Consider the following 19,925-nt stretch of genomic DNA (forward strand, 5'->3'; position numbering starts at 1 on the left):
GAAACGTGAATGCGAAGACAACTGGAGTGGTTTAACAAAGGACGAGACAGCTGTAACGCGCACACTCCTTGTGTGATAACACGAGCGTCCAGAGATTTGAACGCAAGCACTTGACATACCGCAAACAAAACTGCTCCGCGTCATTGTGTTCCTTGTGCTTTTGCGGGATTACAACAAACACCCTTCCATTTATAAAAGAATCGGATTCCTGGAATGTTAAACGATATATTACACTGACAGCGAGCCTGTTATTTACAAGCATAAAATCCTGTTGGATTTTGCTTTTCAGTCTTCACAAAGGGAATGGGGAAGGAAGAGAGAGACAGGAGAGAGAGAGAGAGAGAGATTCGGATCGACCATACGAAAGGCGTGTGTCTGTAAAAAAAAAAAAAAAGTAATATATTGTTGAAATATTAAAAGTGGTTCTAGTATTTGATTTTTACCATTAATTCATAAGCCTGTGCGTAGCAGTGGAGGCACCATTGAAAAATTTGGTGAGGCGTCGGATTTGTGATCCAGTGCTCACCAGTGATCAGGGTTCGAATCACCGTTTCGGCATGGTGTAATGCCCAAGGCAAAAGCACATACCTCCGATTTTTATCCCTCCACCCAGCTGTGAATGGGTACCTGACTTCGGCGGGGAAAGGTTAAAACGCCGGAAGGAGAGGATTGGGCCCCGCCTTCCGATGCCGAGCCCTAGACGCAGTGTATATGAAACCACTGCCCATACGAAACGTTCACGTTTTACAAAACTAAACCACGATTTGCCAAATATCATACAAATGCAATCAGTTCTGTGCTTCTTTTTTTTTTAACAGTACGTTAAATGCCTTAGTATATTCCATTTAGTCTGTGGGTGTACGGTCTCAGGAAAGACTTAATTCTGTCGTTTCTGTTCTTCGGGTCTTGAAAGAAATATTTGTTTATATAGAATATTGTGAACTCCAAGAATTTGAGTGCCACCGAATTTAGATTTTGTGGTTGTTACACTATGTACATCGTGTTTTAGGAGGTGGTCTTTATGACCGTCGATGACAGACACAACCCAGTGTGGTTTGTAATTTTTTTAAGCTTTGGCAGTAGAGCTCTGAAGATTTTTTTTTAACTCTCTCTCTCTCTCTCTCTCTCTCTCTCTCTCTCTCTCTATATATATATATATATATATATATATATATATATATGTGTGTGTGTGTGTGTGTGTGTGTGGATAAGTCTCTAGAAATTGTTTTGTGTGCCACCACCACACCATTGTGTGTGTGTGTGTGTGTCCGTCCGTCTCTCTCACAGACGCACACACACACACGTATACGCACGCCCACATACATACACAACCCCACCACACACGTACGTACGCATACACACACACACACACACACACACACACACACACACACACACACACACACACACGAGAGAGAGAGAGAGAGAGAAGGCAGGGAGAGGAGAGTACGGAGAGAAGAGTAAAAAGGGGTGGGGGAAGAAGGGGTAGTGAAAAACATATTTAGCATGTCAAGCGTCCAAGCACGCATACTATTCAAAAAGACATTATGCTTAAATCCGGAACGAACTTGAGCGTGCAGACGAACATACCGCCAGTTATAAATACATGAACAGATAAACAAATCGTTTTGACATTGCCTCACACAACGGAGATTCCTGTAGTTTGACATAAATAAAAAGAAAGAATAAGAAATACCGCAGGATAAAAGCTCCTTGAAAGGAAATAAACAAAAATAAATAAATGAAAAGCAAACAACGTCGTTGTTTGACATTCACTGCATTTTTATTTGATAAACTTGTTTTTGAAAACTGAGAATTAGAATAGCCAAAAACTGCATTGAATTAAGAATTATCATTGCGCTGCAATAAACCTGTGCACCCATTTTCTTCCTCTCTCTCTCTCTTTTTTTTATATTCCGGGACACACACATTCTATAACTGCATTGGATTCCTCGAATGTTATGCCGGTTACTAATTAGTTTGCTTTCCGCGAAGGAGAGGGAAACAAAAAGAGAGTGAGAGAGAGAGGGGGGAGGGTGAGGGCAGAGGGGGGGGGGGGCACAGGTAGGGTGGTGATGCGTGTGTGTGGGGAGGGGGGGGGATATCACAGCGCAGGTTTGGAAGGGAGCAATTAGTACGCCAATTCTGAAAGCCAATAATTCTTTCAAAAGGGAGGTCAGTCAGTATACATGGCACCAGCGAGCCGAAAGGCTCTGGAAAGGGCTGAGCAGGGTGGTTGTTGTTGTTGTTTTTTCTCCATGGTTACCAGCTGAACACACACACACACACACACACACACACACACACACGCACACACATTAATACTCTCTCTCTGTTTTTGTCTCTGTCTCTCTCCCCCTCCCCGCTCTCTCTCTCTTTCAAACACACACACGCGCATGCATGCACGCACACACACACACACTCAGACACACAAACCTGTGTTCATTCTAGTCATGTAAACAACTTTGAAGTTTTAAAGATCACTCCCCTCTTCCCGACTCCCAAATGCACACGCACGCACTGCTCCGAACTTGCAACAGCACTATATTATATTTTGCATTTGCTGGACTTCTTTAACTGCAGCGTCTGATGAGCTCTATAATGTGCCACAAACCTAAAGAATGTCGCAATTACCGGAACACAGATGGGCTCCTGTCTCTCTCTTATTTCTCTCTTCTCTCTCTCTGTATATATGCATACACATATGTGTATGTATGTATATATATATATATGTGTGTGTGTGTGTGTGTGAAACATGTAGAGGGACGGTAAGGGGGTAGCATATATGGGAAAAGGTGGCGGCGGGGACGGACATAAACATTTGCACTCGCAGACACACAGTCTCATACTGTCGTCTTTAATACGCAGATGCGCGCACGAACACACACACACACACACACACACACACACATGGACTGACAACGGCGTGCGCCGATTAACCTTTTTCCTGCCCGTTTGTGTGTGCCCGGCACACTCCACTTGGCTTTCCCAGCCAGATAAACCAGTTTAAAGCAATGCGCTTGTGCGTGATCCTTCTCGTAATATGCTGTCAGAATGCATTAGCGGGATGTGGGTGACTTGGTTAGTGGTAGGATGAGGGGGGGGGGGGTGGAGGTAGGAATTACAAGGAGGAAACAGGGAGAGAGAGAGAGAGAGAGAGAACGAACGAACGAACGAGAGAGCGGCGGCTACAGTTCTGTTTTTCAAAGTAAAAGTTGTCAAAAGCGGTTTTTCAGTCACGTCATTGTTGAATGTAAAAACTATGGGTGTTGTGTTTGTGCGTGTGAATGTGTGTGTGTTTGCGTGTATGCGAGCGCGCGCGTGAGTGTGTGTGTGTGAGAGAGAGAGAGAGATTTACGATGATGATTATAACTATTTGTACATGGAATGTTACGATATTTAAGTTGTTGAATGCTGAATGGCTGAATGCTGTGTGCCTGAGACAGAAAAACAACAAAGATACGAAGATGGACGGGGTGTTGGAGGGCGGGGTTGAGGAGGGAGTTAAAGATAGTGGTGGCGATGTTCTTGTTGCCCAGTGGCTTCTGTTTTGGCGGTGTTTTTTTTCTGTGCGTGTGCATGTATTGTATGTACATGGGTGTGTCTGTCCTTTGTGACAGGACAAACACACACACATGCGCGCACGCACCGACGCGCGCACACACACACACACACACACACACACACACACACACAGAGAATGTTTTATTGCCCTGTCACCTTTGAAACCCTTCAACCAAGGGAGCATTGCAAACATCTGTGAGCGCGCCATTAAACATTTCTACCTCTGTCTTCTCTCTCTCTCTCTCTCTCTCTCTCTCTCTCTCTCACTCACACACACACACACACACACACACACACACATTATCGTGCCCGCGCACAGACACATGAGCGCGCGCCGCGCACGCACTCTCTCAGATGAGGGCACAGTTTTAGGTTGAATTATGTCACCTTCTGTTTCGCTTCTCGTTGTACATGGTCGCTACATAGTAGTCGTGTTCATGATTTGTTTGGTCTCAGTGTTACAAACATACTGTTTGAGTGGATCAATTTGCCAGCCCTGTGTCTCTGTCTGTCTGTCTGTCTGTCTGTCTGTCTGTCTCTCTCTCTCTCTCTCTCTCTCTCTCTATATATATATATATATATATATATATGTGTGTGTGTGTGTGTGTGTGTATCCAGGAGTACTTTGCAAGCCCATATTTCTCTCTTTCTGTATGCCTATCTGTCTGTCTGTCTGTCTCTCACCCCCCCTTGGCCCCCACCCACATCCCCCCTCTCTCTCTCTTTCTCCGTGTCTCTGCCTCCGTCTCCTTCCACAGAAGCAGCTTGCACCCCCATATGTATTTTTCTGTTTCTGCCTGCATTTCTCTCTCCCTGTGTGTGTGTGTGTGTGTGTGTGTGTGTGTGTCTGTCTGTCTGTCTCTTGAGGAGCACTTTGTATGCATGTATTTCTGTCTTTGTCTGTCTCTCTGTCTGTCTGTCTCTTCCTCTCTCTCTCTCTCAGTTGAACTGATATCTTCTTTTCTTGATAATAGGAAACAAGCGGTTATCCAAGCTTCTAAAATGCCCCCTCTTATGTCAGTTAATTATGGTATTCCTCAGGGATCAGTTTTAGGGCCTATTTTATTTTCAATTTATATAAATGATCTTCCACTTCACGTTTCATCCTCTTGCGAACTTTTCGCTGATGATACAACACTCCATCAAAAAGACGCAAATGCCAATACAGTATGCACTAAGTTGCAGAGCGATATTGATAAACTTATAAACTGGACTGAAATGAACCACATGGCAATTCACCCACAGAAGTCTAAATTTATGTTAATCACAACCAGACAAAAACGACAAAATATCAAATCTAAAATAAAAGGGCTCAAGGTACTTGATAATGATTTGCTGGAAGTTAGTTCTTATAGACTACTTGGTCTTACACTTGACAATAACCTTTCCTGGTCTTATCATATCTCTGCTTTATGCAAGAAGTTATCGAAAGTATTTCAGCTCAATAGAATTAAACATTTCCTTAATCAACATACCCGTAAATTATTTTTTTATGCATACATCCAACCTGATATTGACTATGCATCAACATGCTGGGACGGGGCTAGTAAAAATTGCTTAAAACCTCTTGAAAGTATATACAGACGTTCCCTTAAGCTCATTCTCCTTAAATCTTCTATTCAAGCAAATGACTATGTTGAACTAAATATTCTCCCCTTTCATCTTAAATGTCGCTTTAACAAGGGTGTTTTTATGTTCAAAATTATGAAGAACTTTGCACCGCCATATCTTTATAGGAAATTCCCGGAAAGAATCATTCGTAACAAGAGTACCATTTTTACCCCTCGTCCCAGAACTAACCTTTTCATGTCTTCTCTCACTTATTCTGGTAATAAACTGTGGAATGAAATCCCCGAGTATCTTAGAAATAGATCTACAGTAGCATCTTTCAAAAAATCGTATCAAAAATATCTGATGCAACAAATGTAATTAGTACCAGCAAAATCAAAGCATATGATGAGCTCTTAGTAAGCCAATGTACTTTGATTAATTGTTCTCCAACAGTGTGTAAGCAAGGAAAATCGGCGAGTGTAAGTATGCGTGTGTATCTCTGTGTACTTGTGTGTTCGAGATTATGTGTATGATGCCTGTGTGTGCACACACGTGTGTGTTTGAAGATTTTCATGTGGTAATGTTTTGTATGATTTTCATGTTTCCGTAATTGTAGTCTTTGATACATCCATTTATGTAACTATTATTATCTATTTGGTTTTTGGTTTGTTCTATGTCATTTATTATTCATACTTATTTCATTTATTACAATGTGTGTGTATGCGTGTGTGAGGGCATGGTGTAAAGAAGCTTCCAGCTTATCCATTTTACCCTCAATAAAACATTTGTCATTGTCTCTGTCTCTTGAGGAGCACTTTGTACGCCTGTATTTCTGTCTGCCTGTCTGTCTGTCTCTCCCCCCCCCCTCCCCCCCTCTGTCTCTCTCTCTCTCTCTCTTGAGGAGCAGTTTGTACGCCTGTATTTCTGTCTGTCTGTCTCTGTCTGTCTCAGTCTCTCTCTGTCTCTTTGTCTCTGTCTCTCTCTCTCTCTCTCTCTCTCTCTCTCTCTCTCTCTCTCTCTCTCTCTCTCTCTCTCTTGTCTATTTCACTATCACGAACATTTTGTTTTCTTCACAGTGTTGTTGTGCGCACTTGCGTGTGTTTGTATGAATATGCTCGCGCGCGTGTGTGTATGTGAGTGTGTGTGTGTTTGTGTGAGAGAGAGAGAGGGAGAGAGAGAGAGAGAGTGTGTGTGTGTGTGTGTGGAGGGGGCGGAGTGAAGAACGAAAAAACAGAAGCAAAAGTGAAACCAATCCGATCATGTTTTGGCTCTTTCTTTCTTGTGAAACAAATTGTGAAGATGACCACATGCTGTGACCGGTGAAGCATACTAAAAGGATTCCCATATCAGATCTCCCCCCTCTCTCTCTCTCTCTCTCTCTCTCTCTCTCTCTCTCTCTCTCTCTCTCTCTCTCTCTCTCTCTCTCTCTCTCTCTCTCTCTCTCTTGATTCTCTTGTATCTTATGAATAATTTTAGATTATCACGAAAATCTGCGTCAGGCTGTATGATTTATACATAAAAGGGGGAAAAATGAACTGGGATACTGACATTCTAATGTGTTTATTTGTACTTGGGTACGTGTAGATTTTTCAAGGGTTGAAGAAGAAAACACCTTCGTGCGAACGTTTCGCCAACGATTGGTTGGTTGACTGCAGATGGCAAAACTGGGAAAGTCATATTGAGTAGTTAAGTGACAGATATGGTATATAATCTGTACAGAGTTTGCAGTTCAAGAAATTTGGTGAAGAGATGGTTTTTCTTTAAATACCAAAGGTATATACGACTTACCATTACTAGATTGAGTTTTAGTATAATAACAATTTACGTTCATAGGTATCGTTTTAAACATATATGGAAAAACAAACTGATCTGCTGTGTCCGCTGTGCAAAGCCTGGGTAAAAGATGAAGGCCAGTTTAGTTTGGTGTGTCCTGTTCAGAATGATCCCCGTGCGAAGTTCATACAGAAACATGTTTTGTTCCTATTGGGCCTTCTGATGGCATCCAGAAACGAAAACATTGCCCGTACTTTTGGCACTATCCTTGCACAAACGTTTCAGTTGCGAGAGACTCTTGTAAATTATGTGAGTATCAATGGTGCTTATATCTGTCTGCTTGACTCTCTCTCTCTCTCTCTCTCTCTCTCTCTCTCTCTCTCTCTCTCTCTCTCTCTCTCTCTCTCTCTCTCTCTCTCTCTCTCTCACTCTGTCTGTTAATGGACTTAGAAAAGTTAATGAATGGTATGATGCTGAGTGCAGAAATGCTAAGCGACACGTCAGAAGATTACTGAGGATGTGTCGTAGAACGAAAGACAAGGGTGATGGCTTAACTTATTGTAATGCTAAAAAGTAATATAAGCGTTTACTGAAGAAGGAGAAGGGCGATTTCGATAGGACTACTCTTGCTAATCTCGTCAAATCCATTTCAGATCAAAAGGTATTCTGGCAAAATATGCGTACACTTTTTAAATCAAAATCTCAGCCTCACAGTGACATAAGTGTTGAGCAGTGGTTTCATCATTTTCAAAGTGTGCTAGAAAAATAAGTAGTTCAAGAAGAATTATCTGACAGTGTGCCAGACAACAATGATAGTTTTCTAGACAGACCAATTTCAAAGGAAGAGTTGTGAATTCATATAAATACCTTGGTATATATTTTTCAACGAAACTCAGTTTTACGTTTTCTTGTGAAGATCTGGCATGCGGGGCTAAAAGATGTCTTCTGTCTATATTAAGTAAGTTGTATAAACTTAACAATACTTCTCTGAACTTATATATAAAATTGTTTGATACTCAGGTACAACCAGTGGCTCTCTATGGAGCTGAATTATAGGGTCTTGAATCTAGTTCATCAGTAGTTGAGAAAGTCCATTTGTTTGCATTGAAAAGATACCTTGGCGTCAGCATGAAAACTCCAAACGATTTAGTGTATGGATAACCTGGAAGGTTTCCTATTTGTATCAGTGCTGTTGTTCGAAGTATGAAATATTGGTTCAGATTAGTACAAATGGATGAAAACAGTTTACCGTCAAAAGCTTATAAATCGTTGTTGTTACTGGACGAGAAAGGAAAAAACCAACTGGGTAACAAAAGTCCGAAACGTTCTATGTAATAATGGGTTCTTGTAAATCTTTGGGAATATCAGGGGGTAGGATGCATGCAAACTTTTATTAAGACATTCAGGCAAAGACTCATTGATGTTAGATGGCAACAGTGGGAAGAACACATGAATTCAAGTGATAGGTTTAGCTTATATGGAAAATTTAAGACACTTCCCACCGTCGAACGTCTATATCTTATTGAATATGAATAGACATGTGAGGTATGCGTTGACAAAATTTAGTTTGGGGATGTAGGAAATTGCTGTACATAGTTCCTGATACAGTTACGAGAAAGATGAAATATGTCCATTGTGTAAAGAAGAAACTGAAGATGAAATCCACTTTGTATTACGCTGACACTGTCTTCACGATTTAAGAACAAAATTTATACCACACATTTATCATGATAGGCAGAACCTGTTTTCGTTACAAATGCTCTTGTCATCAAAAAATGAAAATATAATGATAAATTTATCTCTCTATATATACAAAGCTTTGAAGAGGCGCGAGAACGCAACAGAATTGTTCGATGTCAGAGAGTAAGGCAATGACGATTGCTTTTTGTTGTTTGTTCGTTTTTGTTTTTGTTTTTCTCTTGGAGTCTGAGTATATACTTGTTCACGCAATACTTTTGTGTCCGTATGTTGTTTGTATGTTAACAATATTCATAAAACTATATAAGGTAGAAAATCTTCTTTACTTTTGTTTAAGTTTTAACACCTTCAAATGGGGCAATGGCCTTATATTGAATAAATCGTTCATTCGTTCGTTCGTTCTCTCTCTCTCTCTCTCTCTCTCTCTCTCTCTCTCTCTCTCTCTCTCTCTCTCTCTCTCCCCCTCCTTCTTCTTCTTCTTCTTCTTCTTCTTCTTCTTCTTCTTCTGTTTATTACCGGTAATGATTATTATTGTTATTACATTAGTTGCGTGCACTTGTGTGTGTGTGTGTGTGTTTGTGTCTGTATAGAGGTGGGGGAGGGCTGTCATTGTTACCATGGGATCAGTGTCTTTTGTTGTAAGATAACATGCCGTATTGTATGATGCATTGTTGAGCTGTGTAGTGTGAAATCTGTGTAGCAAACATATTTGTCAGTGATAAGATTCGGTCAGCCACTTCTAAATAATTGGAAAAAAAAAATGCGATAGAAAAACAAGGGGGCTGGGGAGGAGAGGCTAGGGGGTGCACCTGCAAACGAAAACGTGGAACACAAAATCACAAAGCACAATACTTGGGTTTCAACGGAGTGAGAGAGCTCAGACGATCAGATCAGGGTGATCCTGACGGAAGCCACGTTTTACATCAACCAGCCGCGATTCTCAAAATACCTCCGCTCTTTGATTGTGACTGCTACCTAAACACGGGGTGTGGTTAACACAACGCAGAACAATGGTTTGTTCGAAACGAAACAAAACAAAAAAAACAACAATAAAACAAAAACTCCATGGGTGTATATTCACGCGAATATGAACCAAGGCCGTAACCGAATCACTGGTCTAGGGTTTCCAACACAAATAGAGCGGTGGCCCAGTGGTTATGCTCACAACCAGGAAGGGAATATCCGCGGGTTCCAGCCCCACGGGCAAGTACGGGCCGGTTTTTTTTTTTTTTTTTTTTTTTTTTTTTACTCCTTCTTCACCCCTTTGACTTGGTCCGGGGTGGTCATCATTCGGATGAGACGATAAACCGAGGCCACGTGTGCAGCACGCATTTAGCGCACGTAACAGAGCCCACGGCAACAAAAGAATTGTTCCTTGCAAAATTATGTTCAAAATTCCACCTTGCCGGTAACAGCATGGGGACGTACTCTCCCTGAGCGGAGCAGCCAGAATTTCACACAAATTTTTTTTGGAATTATACTGTGTCAAAAAAGTAATTTTGTGCGATACAATACCGTGGAGTGTTCCTTTTTTTTCTTTTTTTTTTTCGGTGGTCGTGTTCAAACTATGGGTTGAGAACGAACAGGAATGCTGTTTTTTCTTTATCTTTTTATGTCAAATTTATTTACTGCAGGTATATTCCACCGCACGGTGAAATGAATACAGCTCTTCTGTATGTTAATTAAAAGACAGAAATGTACCGAAGGGTGGGGGTGGGTGGGTGGGAGGAATAGGAACGGTTATATTGCCCATTATTGAAGTATCTCTTCTTTTTTCTTCTTTTTTTTATATTTGGAAATGCACACGTCCAAGGCTGTAAGGGGACCGTAAGGAAATCCTGCCCCTATTGACGGCGTCTTGAGATGAAGGGCTGTCATTACTTCACCAGCCAGTGAAATATGAGAGGTCGGATCGCTTGCTAGAAACCATTCTCATCTCGAAATGCTTGTGCATGCCCGACATTTTTTTTCTTCAACTGACAGCCGTCTGGGCCATAAATCATTGCATAAAAGAATGTATATCTTGTATGGCCTTTTTAGATAAAAATTTTGTGTGAAAGAACACCCGTTGAACTCCGCGCGAAGCCCAAACTGCTGACTCTTACTGATCAACACATTTGCTTTCCATGGCATAGCGACCGTAAATTAATGACACATAATGAACGAAGAAGCGTCTCTCAGAGTGTTGTATTACACACGCTTGAGCTCGCGCGCGCGCACACACACACACATACACACACGCGCGCGCGCACGCACGCATGCACGCAGCGCACACACACACACACACATAGCACCCTTCCCCCCACCCACCCACATACACACACACAGGCCAGGAGAGCGAGAGAGAGAGAGAGAGATCTCGAACTCGAATGTTTTATTGAAGCTAAAAGTTTCTTTTCACCATGCACTCAGAGAGAGAGAGAGAGTGGGGGGGGGGGGAGGGTTTCATAGTAGTTTTTTTGGCATCATTTCAATTGCATGGACAGAACAATGCAGTTCACATGTTGCGGCGCATGTGCATTTCAAAAGCATACAAACACGCTCGTACACACACACACACACACACACACACACACGCACACACAGTGGCTTTAAATTCACTGAGACGCAAGGCAGTCATCAACTTGCACGTGGAAGTAAGGCCGGCAACCCATGTTCGTGACAACATTTCACAGCTGTATCAACCACAGCTGCACGTGGAATCGTTGTACCGTTCTAACTTTTGCACTGCGGAGTTTGAAAGCATCAAAACCACACTTTGCCAATGTGATGACAAACATTATGTCAGTAACACTGAAGATGGACAAGTTTATCAATCTGAAAAAAGAGCACCACCATAATTAAAGTTGAAAAAAAAAGTTCGCGGCTTGTAGGCCTATACTTAGTATCAAATAAAAAATGAAGCTCGATATTTTGTGTCACGAGCATGTAATATGATAGATCAGATGTAAACATCATCCGAATAATAATGCTTGTTTCTTTGTGTGTGTGTGTGTGTGTGAGAGAGAGAGAGAGAGAGAGAGAGAGAGCGCACGCGCGCACGAGGCTTTGTGTGTGAAGGAGGGAGTCAATAAGAGACAGATAATATTCATCTGAAGGGGCATACACTGTAATCGATTATGGTGCTTCCTGGAAAACCGGTTATCTTCACATATATATTTGAAATGATTAACACTAATCCTTTTTCTCATCGTCTGGCAATAAACCTTAACGCCCCATCTCCGTCCAACCCGCTCCCGGACTGAACAGGTAGAACAGTGTTTCCAGATCCTCATATATTCGGGGAAATATATATATATATATATATAGAGAGAGAGAGAGAGAGAGAGAGAGAGAGATCTAAAAGCAGAGGAGATTGCTATCATCATCATTAAAATTATTATTATTATTATTATTACTGTTATTAATACTGTTATTGACAGTAGTCTAAGTATTATTATTATTATTGTTGTTATTGTTGTTGTTTTCTTGTTGTTGTTGCTGTTCTTTTTCCTTTTGCTACCGGCCATCACAGAGAAGTGGTTATTTTCGCGGATATACGTGTCGACTGTAAGGACGCGGGATCGAACCCGTGGGAACTTAAGAATTGGGATTTGTTAAAATAAATGAATAGATAAAGTTTAAAGGTCCCATTGCCCTTCACAGCCACTGTGTCTCAGCTTCGGTATAGGAAGGCGGGGCCCAATTCTCCCTTCCAACGTTTTAACCTTCCCAAAGTCAAGTACCCATTCACAGCTGGGTGGAGTGAGGACATAACACCATGCCGAAACTGGGCCTCGAACCCTAATCAACGGTGAACGCTGGATCTCACACACACACACACACACACACACACACAGTGAACACTGTACACTAAACACTGAAATATTTTAATGAATAGGTCATTGGTCCATGTCAATAGAGGTGGTAACAAATCCATGCAGAGGTACAAAACATTTTACGATCAGCAATGAACTTTCAAAGCCTTGTCAAGGAACACAGCCAAGTGCATGACCAATAATTTGTTTTCACTCGCAAAAAGCAATGTCAGATTAAACAAAGATGGAGTATTGTAGTACTGATATATTACGTTTAAAACGTAATTTGTGTGCATTGAATTGACACACCAAGAGAGAGAGAGAGTGTGTGTGTACAAAGTAATACACACACACACACACACACACACACACACACAGAGCAAACAAACTCCCTCCCCCCGTCCCCCTCTGCTTATTTTTACTTCTTCAAGCTTCGTATCCACAATGTAAACACACTGATTTCTTTTCTCGCAAAGCTTTGACATGGACGGACGATATAACTTCCCTTGACACTGATTATTAAACAAAACAAACAAAAAACAAAAAACACCACAATCCACCCCAGGTGACACTATGGACCCCGGCACGAGCCCAGAGGCAGCCGCGGGGACGAGGACGAGGAGGGGTACGAGCGGGAGAGAGAGGTGGAGCGGGCAGCACGTGCGCGCAGTGCGAGGAGCGGCCTGACGCGTGTCGCCGGCTGGCGGGTCTGTACACAGTGACGGTGCTGCGGCAGGGCACGTACAACCCGGTGGTGGAGATCCCCGCCCAGGCCTGCAGCCTCAACGTCACCGAGCTGGCGCCCAGCAGCAACTACCTGGGTGAGTGTGTCTGTGTGGGAGGGGAGGGGGAGGTGATGGGAGGTGGTTTTGTGTGTGTGCTGGGTGTGTGTGGGTGGGGAGGGTGATTGAGTGTACGTGTTGAGGTGGTGGTTGAATGTGTGAGGGTGGTTGAGTGTGTGGATGTGGGGGGGGGGGTGGGGGGGGGTGGTTGAGTGCGTGTGTGAGGGATGGTGGTGGTGGATGTTTGGGTGGGTGGGGTGTATTGTTGGTTGAGTGTGTGTTTGTGGAGGAGGGGTATTGCGGTGGTGGTTGAGTGTTGGGGTAGTGGTTGAGTGTGAGGTGTTGGTGGTTGAGCGTGTGTGTGAGGAGGTTGGGATGGTGATGGTAGGGTGGGCTGAGGGTGGGGGGAGTTGAGTATGTGTGCTGAGGGTGGGTGGGGAGGGTGGTTGAGTGTTGTGGGGTGGATGGGAAGGATTTTGAGATGGGGAGAGCTTCTGTGCGAGGGTTTGGGGGGAGCTGAGGGTTGGCATGTGTGTGGCGTAGAGGGTGTGTGTGTGGGGGGGGGGTGTTGTTGTTGTTGCTTTATTATTAGGTTTGTTGTTTGCGAAAGAGTTGGGGTGGGGTTGTCTTCTTTATGTATATTTCCAGTGTGTTGAATGGATTGATTTTTTGTTGCTGCAATATCTCTAATTCGGTATTGCACTTGTTGAGTTTTTCTGTCTGCTTGTGTGTGCTTCTGTCTGTTTGAATGTTTGTCTGTCTGTCTACCCCTCTCTCTCTCTCTCTCTCTCTCTCTCTCTGTGAACACTCTTTCAAAGAAAAGAAGGAATGGATCCTAGAGGTTAACGTGAGAGAAGGTAGCTTGTGGAGGTAGGGGAACAGAGAGAAAGAAAGCTCCGAACTGTCATCATACGGTCAAAGCTTCTACGGCATTCCACTTCTAAACACTCCACAGACCCGCACGAGAAAATCAGACCTTGCAGTACATCATGTGAGCGGCTTCCTGTGGAGACTGACACACTGACTTGTGCAGTCACCCGTGTCGTGTCAGGGTAGGAGCAGCCACCCGTGTCATATCATGGAAGGCTGGAGGGTCCTCAGGTCGCGTGGTCCCCGTGCAGTAACCATGACATCATCAAACAACGCCGACCAAAAACCTCGCAACGTGGTCCAGTCCCTGAGTACGTTTTCCTGTGTTTTGTGGGGATGGTGGTAAATCGCATCTGATGCGGCGTGAAAACGATTTGCAAAGTCCCTTTGACACACAGTCAACAGACCTGGAGGAATCTGGTGGGCAGTTCTGTATGACGTCCACATGACTCTTCACAGTCTCAGTTTCAGTTTCTAAAGGAGGCGTCACAGCGTTCGGACAAAATCCATACCCTAAACCGCATCCGCTGGGCAGTTATCTGACCAGCAGCATAACTCAACGCGCTCACTCAGGCCCATGAGTGCATGCATATCTCTCTATATATGTATAGACATATTCATATAATTATAATATATATATATATATATATATGTGTGTGTGTGTGTGTGTGTGTGTGTGTGTGCTTAACCAGAGTGGACTTCTACAGCATTTTGCGAGAGGACAAGCCTTTTGTTGCCGCGGTTTTTTTTTTTTCCAGTTTCTTGAATGCGTGCTGCACACGGGACCTCGGTTTATCGTCTGATCCGAATGACTGGACGCCCAGATCAATTTTTCTTGTCAAACTTGGGAGAAGGGGCGAGTCGAACCCAGACCATTACGGACACTGTATTGGCAGATGAGCGAATTAACTATTCTGTCACCTTTCTCCTCTCATTGTGAAGAAGAAAAAGGAGAAGATGAAATCGCAAAAAATCGTACAAGCCAGTCAAGAGGAATGTGTCTGCGTGTCTCCATGGACAGTCAGGTGCAAACTTCATCCAGTGTTAGAAAATAGCGGATATTGTGTTTGTGCCGGAGGTCTTTGGATGTGCTTTGCACATTTCTGTTGTACAGTCAGATGGCAGGTCAATACATCAGCATTCACTGGCAACGAAAATCTTTCGTGAAACGTGGGCAAAAGCACGTGCTGAACGGTAGTTTCGGCACTTTTGTCAAACAAAAAATTAAAATGCGGGTCAGCGTGCTGTAACCCTGACATCACAAAACAACGCCGACAGAAGGTGGACTCCGACGAACGTCTTGGTCCAGTCCTGGTTCGCTTGGCTGTGTTTTGTAAGGTGGGAGGTGGTAAATCGCTGATGTAGGTCCGGATGGGGAGGCAAGGTCCTTTGTGATGACTCAGGTTGTTGAACAGAAAGTGGTGGTGTTGAGGGGTCATTCACATTGTGTTGTGACTAAAGCTTTCATTTCTTTTTCTTTTCTTTTTTATTTCCTCCTTCTTTTTTAAGCCTTGTGGTATTTTTCGGAAACAACCGACTACTCAAATGTTCCATACGTTCCTTGTCGTCACAATCACTTTCAGAGTTTTCTTCCATTTTTGTAATTTCTTGTATCGGCTAGCCCTTCTTTCTATAATTTTTCCATCTTTCTTACTTAAAAAAATTCTTTTCATCAAACTTGTTTCTTCCTTCCTTCCGTCCTTCCTTCTTTTTGTCCGTCATTTTTCCGCAGTGACGCCTCCTTGAGTAACTGAACTGAACTGAGCTGTCCGTCACTTTATGTGGTTTGTTAGTAAAGAGACCTTTTGCGACCAGTCTGTTATCTCATTTTGAAGCATGTCCAAGTCAAAGAGGTCCACACACATTGCGACTTACCAACGCGAATCGGATAAAATCAACGTACTTAATTTCTTACTCGGTTTTTTTCATCCCTTTCATCAATCATATAAGTATAACGCCAATCAGATGAAACTGGTGTCATTTTTCTTGCTTGTTTTTCCATTCTTTCCATCATAATTGTTTCTACTTCCCATCCTCCCTGCCTTGTTTCCTTTCTTTGTCCGTTACTTTCTTCAGTTGCTTTTAAACATCACATTTTTATGACCTTTGTCGCAAACGTCGACTTGTGCCAGTCAAAGAGGTCCACACATACTGCGACTTAACCAACACGTATATGATGAAATCAGTCTTTATTATTCGCTGAGCTAACAGCAGAGAACCATTTGAAAACACTTCTGCGCTGAACAGAATTAGTGTTGAAAAACTACTGTTCTTGCAGTGTAGATGGTGATAAAAAACACCACACACGCCAGCCAAGAGAAAGTTGTGTGGGTTTCTCCATGATGTGAAGTCAGCTGTGGGTTTTCTATTCAGTGTCTGGAGATAAGGGGCTGTGAGTTATGCCGGACCTCTTTGAACTCTCTGTATATTATTATTTTCTGTTTCTGTTTTCTTACTTAATGACAACTGGTTTGCATATATTGATCAATTAACAGGAATTTACAAGCAAAAAACAGTAACAACAAAAAACGAGAAAAAAAAACAACAACAAAAAACGAACAAGCAATACATGAATAACGACACATTCACAGACTTTATGCACAAACTGTGCATTTGCATATCGGTACAAAGTTGTTTGAATTAAGAATGGGCAGTATACACAAAACTTTGTTAATGCCGAGTGATAATATTTAATTGATAGAAACAACTGCTCCATTATCTTCCTGGAGAAGTATTGATTTCTAATACCTCCAGTTGCTTTGAAACTCCAATATTTCATATATGGTGCCTTGAAAATTATTGTTGCACAGTCAGATATAAATCAACGCTTCAGCGTTTACCTACTGGTAACTGAGATATCTAGTGAATCGAAGGCAAGAGTACGTGTGAAACTGAAGCTCCAGGACCTCTACCAAAGCAGAAATGAAACTTGAGAAGTGGGAAGTACCTGGTGTGGTGTTGTATAGTAAGGTGTGGTGTGGTGTGGTGTTGCATAGTATAGTATAGCATAGTAACTCTTTACATCATGTATCGGACAGGTGCTAACCAGTGTGAATGATTGCATCTGATCATTCTGATTGTTTTCGTTTGTCTTCAAATCCATACAGATTATACAACCGTGGAATATAAAACCCTGCTTAATTAAGGAAACGAACCCAGCTAGCTCGATTCAAGCAAGGAACATGATTATTCCTGTCATTCCCCCACACACTGAGAGGTCTTGGTGCTGGGCATTTGAACAAAACTTCACAAAAAACTCAGGAACGCAGCATGCATTTTAACGAATGCGCAAAAACCCATGACAAGAGAGACAGAGAGGGAGAGAGAGAGAGAGAATTTGTTCCCAGCAACATTCCTCGAGAGAAGATTAAGAGTCACTGATAAGGAAACAATATACACGCAGGCGAGAAAAGAGAAAACAAGAGAAGAAAAGTAAAGGAAGAACGCAGGGAGGCGCTGCACTGTGTCAGGACGCTCTCAGTGGGAACGGAATAATCTGTTGTGACATGAGAAAACAAGAGAGGCAAGGCCTTCAAGACTCACTTGTGATACACTTTTTAAAAAAATCCAAGCTTTTTATGTATTGAGTATAATTTCAAAATGTAATGTTTAAGATGAGAAAGATCAGTTTAAAGCAAATTAAGTCCCATAGCATTAATTACAGAGTAATTTCCCTTTTTTACAACTGCACCAAAACGTTTGCAAAATAAATAAAAATTTCCATGCTTAGCAAAAGAAGTTCCTGTTTGAACAAAAAGTGATAATAATGACTGCTTTTGTTGTTGGGTCAGAATATCAGATCAAAGTGCCAAGTTTAGAGAATACAAAAAAATAAATATAACTATTGATAATAATGTTAATATATGTCAATAAATGTTAATATTGATATTAGCATTATTTTACTATATTATGTACTGTTTGTTTATTTGTTTTATTTCATTATTTCATTACTTACTGTTTATGAATGTTATTTGATACAAGTCATAATATGGTTCATCAGCCGTCATGATAAAATTGAAGTGCAACGTTGTGAGCACAGTATAAGCTTTAAGCTTGTTGATGCTCTTTTGTCATTCATTGCATTGTAATCATGTGTATTGTTGAATAATTAAAGATTATTTAAACCAAATGTAACTGTAAATGCAGTTTGCATATAATTAGCCTTCATTTATTTTTTTTTGTGCCCATCCCAGAGGTGCAATATTGTTTTAAACAAGATGACTGGAAAGAACTGAATTTTTCCTATTTTTATGCCTAATTTGGTGTCAACTGACAAAGTATTTGCAGAGAAAATGTCAATGTTAAAGCTTAGCACGGACACACACACACACACACACACACACACACACACACAACCGAACACAACCGAACACCGGGTTAAAACATACTCACTTTGTTTACACAAGTGAGTCAAAAATGGAAATAATGCAGTGCGGTGCGGGATAGTTCAGTGCAGTGCTGCACAATACAGTAAAACACAGAACGACAGTGCACATCACTTCACAGTATTTGCGTCGAAGCATAGTTTCTGGTGATTTGGCTGAAAGGAGAACACACACACACACACACACACACAAGCGCGTGCGCACACACACACTCACACACGCACGAGACAGAGAGGATGTTATGTCATAGACGGTCGTCTGAAAGTCCCCTGGTCGATTGGTCTGCAACACAGGAAGTCAGTCAAGTGCTTGTTGTTCATGACTCACGTGGTGTAGGGAGGGTGGAGTGTGGTGGGGGGAGGGGGGGGGGGTCTTATGAGGAAAGGCTAAGGTCATTGTTGAGTAATTTCAACGTTAAGCTTACTGAGTAAAAAACTGCACACATACGCACGCGCTCGTGTATGTGTGAATGAGCGCATTTGCCCACGAAATTTCATTTCAAGGATACCGTTTGAGAAGGAAAAGAAGATGATATTAGTTTGCAAGTAATGCAGTTACAATTTGTTTTGTTTTTGTTTTTTGTTGTTGTTGTTTTTTTGTTGTTTTTTCTCTCTCTTGAAGGTTTGTTGTATGAAGATAAGCCAAAATATTTTGTTTTTTTGTTGTTTTAAGTACCCTACATTTAGCTGAGCGCAGACGTGACAACCAAAATACGGTGAGTCACTGGGTGGGGATTTAAAGATGAAAATTCACTTTGAAGAATTCATTGATTGTAGAGAGAGAGAGAGGGTGGGAGTCGTGATTAATGAACACAATCCTTTGCACGAGAATACAAGTGCCGTCCAGCTTCGAATTGCCAGCCAATTCTTCTCCCACAACCCCTCACCCGCCCCTCCACCCACTCCATGAATACCTTCATACCTGCGAACTGGAGAGAGAGAGAGAGTACCCCATATTTCCTTTTGAGTCATTAACTTCCCATATAAGGGAACTCTTACAAGATCGGCTGTGTCAATGAGTCGGTGCCCAAAGAATGCAAACACTGCACTTGTAACACCCAGCTGGGGTTATATAGTAGTGGACGCTTTGGAAATCCGTCACCCCCAAAACTGCCCAAGTATTTCTTTCCTGCTTTCTTTTTCTTTTCTTTTTTTCCTCCTTTTTGTTTTTTTTTTCTTCTTGGTTGTCTTGACATTCTTGTGGCTTGTGGTCACGTGCGGTGACACCCGGGTACCCGAGAGAGAGAGAGTGTGTGTGTATGTGTGTGTGCGTGTGAGTGGAAGTGAGGATTATTCCCGGCGATCGACAGGCCGACCCCGGGTGGGCAGCGAAATTGCAGGGTAGATGGTCAGAGAAGTGTGTCAAACAAGACACTGGCCCACAATCTCCGTGACAGACCAGAACTAATCTGGCATTTGACCTTCAGTGTACATTAAAAGACCCGAACCTCGCAGCTTTCTCCCCTTTCACCTGAGGAAAGTGGATTTTTTTTTCTTTTTTTCAGG

At 42.3% G+C, this 19,925-nt stretch overlaps 1 protein-coding gene across 7 annotated transcripts in view; it reads left to right on the top strand.

Moving 5' to 3' along the window:
* The window catches only part of LOC143296987 (uncharacterized), a 69,677-nt gene that overhangs the window by 14,153 nt on the left and 35,599 nt on the right, over window positions 1-19,925 (top strand). For all 7 annotated transcript variants that reach the window (XM_076609086.1, XM_076609083.1, XM_076609089.1 and 4 more), the window contains one exon: window positions 12,949-13,204. In XM_076609086.1, the coding sequence (XP_076465201.1) occupies window positions 12,949-13,204 (256 nt within the window). The remainder of the gene's footprint in view (window positions 1-12,948; window positions 13,205-19,925) is intronic.

Source organism: Babylonia areolata, chromosome 22 (assembly GCF_041734735.1).
Source record: "Babylonia areolata isolate BAREFJ2019XMU chromosome 22, ASM4173473v1, whole genome shotgun sequence".
Classification (NCBI taxonomy): Eukaryota; Metazoa; Mollusca; class Gastropoda; order Neogastropoda; family Buccinidae; genus Babylonia; species Babylonia areolata.